General features: G+C 40.1%; 1 protein-coding gene across 1 annotated transcript; it reads right to left on the bottom strand.

The window, feature by feature from the left end:
- Nucleotides 1-322: 322 nt before the first annotated feature.
- LOC145911660 (uncharacterized) lies at nt 323-4,075 on the bottom strand. Its single transcript, XM_082999068.1, has 3 exons — nt 3,484-4,075; nt 2,593-2,755; nt 323-2,298 (listed from the first exon to the last, which is right to left on the bottom strand). Exons 1-3 carry the CDS (start codon nt 3,975-3,977, stop codon nt 1,300-1,302), a joined length of 1,656 nt encoding a protein of 551 aa, XP_082855194.1. The 5' UTR covers nt 3,978-4,075; the 3' UTR covers nt 323-1,299.
- Between the last annotated feature and the right edge of the window lie 830 nt (nt 4,076-4,905).

The raw sequence follows: 4,905 nt of genomic DNA, 5'->3' as shown, positions 1-4,905 counted from the left end.
TTATGCTGGTAAGGTTGACCATCGGTGTCGTAAGTCGTCGTAATGTACAAGTACCATACTATTAACGTAAGAGCGACACCTCATGGAATAATGATACATCTTTCCAGCGATGTGTCACATTACATTTAAAATGTCAACACAGGAAAAGTACACATCCCAGTGCGCCCAGCAAACAACGTTTAATTGTTTTCTGGTGCGCTCAGAACCTTCGGTAAACATAGAACCTACTGTGATTAGCTTTTGTCTCATTTTTTTGTGCGACACACCAATGCCTATTATATACAAGAAATACATTTTTTAATAAAATAGATTATGAGATAAACTTTATTTGGGCGATTTCACAACTTAGATGGCAAAATCTAAACAGCAACAACACTATTCAAAGGATGTGCAACGTAACGATTTATTGTGCAAACAGGATATTTCTTTGTACAAAATTAATTTGCTTTACCTTGCGAAATTTCTGGGTTTAGTTTTGTCTGACAAACGACGGTGTAAACATGAAAGACATAACAGAGTTTTATAGTTTTTGAAAAGTGAAATACTTTTGCAAAAATTGCTCATTGCTTCTATATTTGTGTGTGTTTCTTTTGAAATAAGGTTAAGACTTACTCCAAATCTGTTCTCTGTTACAAATATTTACAGAGCACTCTGTTCAATGGTGCGTGACAAATTGCAAGAGACGTTGCATGCTGAATGTTAGCTTCTGATATTTCCTGGGGCACATGCTGTGCTGTACGGCCAGGTTGTTTATGTAAAGACTTTCAAAACATTAGGCCCCCTCAACAATTCACGTAAATCAGTTTTCAAGGAAATACATGTGTGTCCATACCGGATATATAAAAAAAACAATATGTAACCATATAATCTGTGTCTGATCGATTGGGAATGTAAAAATGAACTCCATGATACTAACTTTAAACATTGAAATCAGCCTTTAGTTGTAGCCAGTTTGTTCGACGGCAAAGCATCAGCAGCACATTTGCAGCACGAAAATAAACCTTTCATCTCCAAAAACAGTGAAGGATGAAAAACACAAAAAAAACATTTAAGTACCGTTATAGAAACACAGTATGCGCGCGCCTTTGCATGATTCTGAAAATACTAAAAAAACAGCAAGGGAACAAGTTAACAAAAAACACGTGTGAACAGCTGGAAGGGTAACGTGGGTTGAATACAGTAAGCAACAATATTCATGTGGAAAACACAAAACTACACTGCGGAAAACAAGTTTCTTGTTTGCTAGAATTCAGATTTTTATTAACGAGACTTCACCGCACGGCGGTACAAAGCTTGGGGTTATACGGATGGTTGAGCTTTAATGCGGCTTATCATGGCATTACGCGCGGCTTCATAAATAGAGGTTTCGTATTTTTTTCGCGTAGATCCGCGAAAAATTTCCCAGCGCGTTGGACGCACATTACTGGAAAACGTTGAACCAGGGGCGAAAAACAACCACTCACACTTCGACAACACCTCCATTTCGATCAGGGCGAAAATTTCCTTTCCATTTTTCCAACCCGCTTTTTCCCAACACGTCTGGTGCCGTTGGATTAGGAATGCTTCAAGAGTCATTTTTGCCTCCTTTACGTTCTTATTTATTTTTTGCATTGCCTTCACTACGTTGTCTGAAAATTCGCTCAAAACCGGTGGCGAAGAGATGTACAAATACCGCCATAGAGTTCGGTTGATGTTTGCTTGGTCGAGCGACGTCGCAATACCTGACGCCACGTCACCGGGTGTTATTTTTCGCAGCTCCTCGCACATCTTGGAGTACTTGTTTTGGTTGTCTGTGCGACAACGGGAAACACCCCAATCCTGCATGTCGTATCTCCAGTGAACGGCCACGTAACTTTCGCCGTTAAAAACGTCTTCCCTAAACATCTTCGCTGCCTCCACAATGGCCGCGGGCCGCCCGACCGCATCCATAACGGCCGAAAGGATTTCTCCGTCTGCAGCGCTTGAGTGGTGTCGATTACCAAGTGGTTTGGTCACGCCGTTGGGTACAACGACTCTTATTGTGTTGAACGGGCCTGAATATAATGCACAAGACGCCGATGTGTTGTATGCCTTCCTTAGAGAACTGCGGTCTCCGGTGATCCATGGATCGTATGTAAGTTTGTATGTGTCCGGAGGATACGCCGGAATGTTTGGTGGTGGGTCCGGTGCTTTTGCATCCGTCAAGCGCAAAGCGGTTGATCCCTTTTCCTTACCAATACGTCCATCTTTGATGTGCAGGATGCTCATCCCGGTAGCTTTTTCAAAGGATTTCAAGTTGCTGCTTTGTATTGCCATCGCCTAGGGTGAATTTTTGAATCTCAGTACATTAAAAAAATTCTCTGACAATCAACAAAATGGCGGAAATAGCGAAAGGTTAAACGTTGGTATAAGTTATGTTAGCTCAACAATTATTGTATTGGTCATCAAACCGGATCGCAGGTTTTAATCACTATTTGAAGAATTGCATTGCGCAAATAAGGTTTTACAAGAATTTATTCTGACAAAGTGTTTTATTTAAAACCTGGCCAATCACACGCCTGGTCAAATGCATTCGAAAACAACATTTGGGAAATAAAACGTAATCCAACCCACTTGAAGCACAACATCAAATGAACCGTTGCAGCGTCCATGAAAGAAATGAATGGGAACGACCGACACAAAGCCGCGGAGACGTTCCACATCAATTCGTTGTGTTGCTGGAATCTCACCCGATCCAGTTGAGAAGTGGGCGTAAAATGTCGGAAGCACAATCGTCCTTAAATCATCACAATCAATTTGTGACGAGGTATAACACAATATACAGAGTATCCTGTTCCGCGGTTAGCAGCTGTTACTTATTTGGTCGCAGAATGGATACAATAATTTTTGATTTCCAAACTGTTTCAAGTTTTCAAATCTTGAAAAAGGTTGCACCTTCTCTCTCATGTTGAAATTGTAACGTTTATTCTGCTTCGTTTGATAAATAAAAAAAATTGAACATATCTACTTAATGCTGTGTGTACATGATGAATTGCCCACTTTATAACACTGAAGAAGTCTCGCCGCATGGCAGAGACATGTGTTACGGTAATTTTGACATTCTCTTATACAAATGGCCCCACTTACATAATAAATTATTGAAATTTATCGATCGTGTTTAGTAAGATTTACTTTTCAGCTTCGATTTGCGTTTAATATTAGAAGATGTGAAAGCATGAAAACCATAACTTTATTAAACCTCGCTGAAAAGTCAATATGCTCCTGAAAAGTCAATATGCTCCTGATAAGTCAATATGCTCTTATCGCATTTGTAACCTTCGCGTTGGCCAAATCTCGCGTTTTCAAGTTCATGCTCTCGATCAACAAACACACGGACGTGAACAAAATGATTCCCAATAATGTTATATATTCAATCAATATAACAGAAGTATATGGCGTTGCAAATTGCCTAATATACGAGTTTATTCAACATAACGTTTTATGAGTTTATTTAACAGCTCCTACCTGTTGAGGCGGATGGCGAGGTAGACTGATTGCCATAAGCCTACTACTTGATTGTTAGGTCCCCATATTAAACCAGGATAGAGAAACTTAGTTGTGTCCAATTGTATCGTCGGCCGAACGAGCAAGTCCCAGTTTACAGAATTATTCCACAACTTGCAACTTTCTCCGGAGCGCACTTCTTCGACGTGCTTACTGGATTTGGGTACTGCCTCCTTCAGTACAGGATCAGCAGCCAACTTTGGGGTGCTAGTGTTTGTGTTGTATGATAGTTTCGACTGACTGGGTCTTGCTATGAGGCTGCCTTTGTTGGTGAACAATTTCCTGTCTAACGGTTGGGGATATTTTTGATTGGTATACTTAGCAAAGCCGATAATAATCACAACTGACAGGCCCGAGACCAACACAAAAGCCCAAGCCAGATGGCTAGGGGAATAGGTTGCACGCTGGGGCAAACAATTAGAAAAAGTATCAAATTTCAAACGAAACCGAGCCATGTCGGCGTTACTTCAACATACTTCCAATCCAGCACAGAACACAAGTATCTGCGTTTTCAGTTCATTTTAAGTTAAGATATCCCAGCTTACAGCCTTAGTCATCTAAACAGATTTTAAACGCAAACGTTATGTTTTAAATTGAAACGTAGTTGCGTGTAAAACTTCTCTGCAAACAGTAGAACTATGTCACTTGGATTACATATCGTAACTACCAGAACAAATGCCTCAATCAAGTATATAATGAAGCAACAAGCCTCGGATTTACGTCAGCAGATTTTATTGTGAAAAATCGATTTCGCTTATGTAGGTAACCATAAGCATCGTCAGTTTCTGAAAAAAATACGTAGTAGTAATAATAAAAGCAATAAAATGCACACAAAACACCCCTACAACTGGAAGTCTTTTCTTTTCGCTATCACCCCAAGCTGACACTGTGAACTATAGTGTGGTAGCGAACCTAGTAGATAACGCAGATAAGGAAAAAAACGCACGCTTACATGTGACTGTAAAAACCTGACGCAAAAACGAGTGTACCAGGAGCAATGAATGCAACTAAATCTCCGCTATCACGAGTTTTTGTTGTAGTTTTGATGTTTTTCTGGACAAAGACAAAACTTCTTACAGCATAAAGCAATTTCCTCTTTGCTATTTCTTTACCTCACCCTAACAACTCTAGCATGTTCACCACAACTGTCCAGCATTTCACTGCTTTACATACCCACTCAAGCGTATCGCAATACTTTTAACATGTTCACAAGTTGGATCAGCTACATACAAATAAACACTTATATCTTCGGACAAGGCACAATTGCAGAAAGTAAATTTAGGCAAACCTTCTGCGCACGTCATATGTCCAGTCACACTCACGGTTTCAAACCAAACTCATTGTGTCTTTCGGTCATTCTCTCGCCCTTTTGTGTTTGAGTTT

Source organism: Ascidia mentula, chromosome 8, assembly GCF_947561715.1.
Source record: "Ascidia mentula chromosome 8, kaAscMent1.1, whole genome shotgun sequence".
NCBI classification, from domain to species: domain Eukaryota; kingdom Metazoa; phylum Chordata; class Ascidiacea; order Phlebobranchia; family Ascidiidae; genus Ascidia; species Ascidia mentula.
This window is presented reverse-complemented; position numbering and strand designations above follow the sequence as displayed.

Excerpts from the sequence above, each read along its gene's own strand:
- LOC145911660 (XM_082999068.1), bottom strand. The coding sequence starts at position 3,977 with ATGGCTCGGTTTCGTTTGAAATTTGATACTTTTTCTAATTGTTTGCCC. Across the intron at positions 2,756-3,483 it reads CTCGCCATCCGCCTCAACAG|GACGATTGTGCTTCCGACAT; the intron begins GTAGGAGCTGTT and ends TGATGATTTAAG. Across the intron at positions 2,299-2,592 it reads CATTTGATGTTGTGCTTCAA|GCGATGGCAATACAAAGCAG; the intron begins GTGGGTTGGATT and ends AATTCACCCTAG.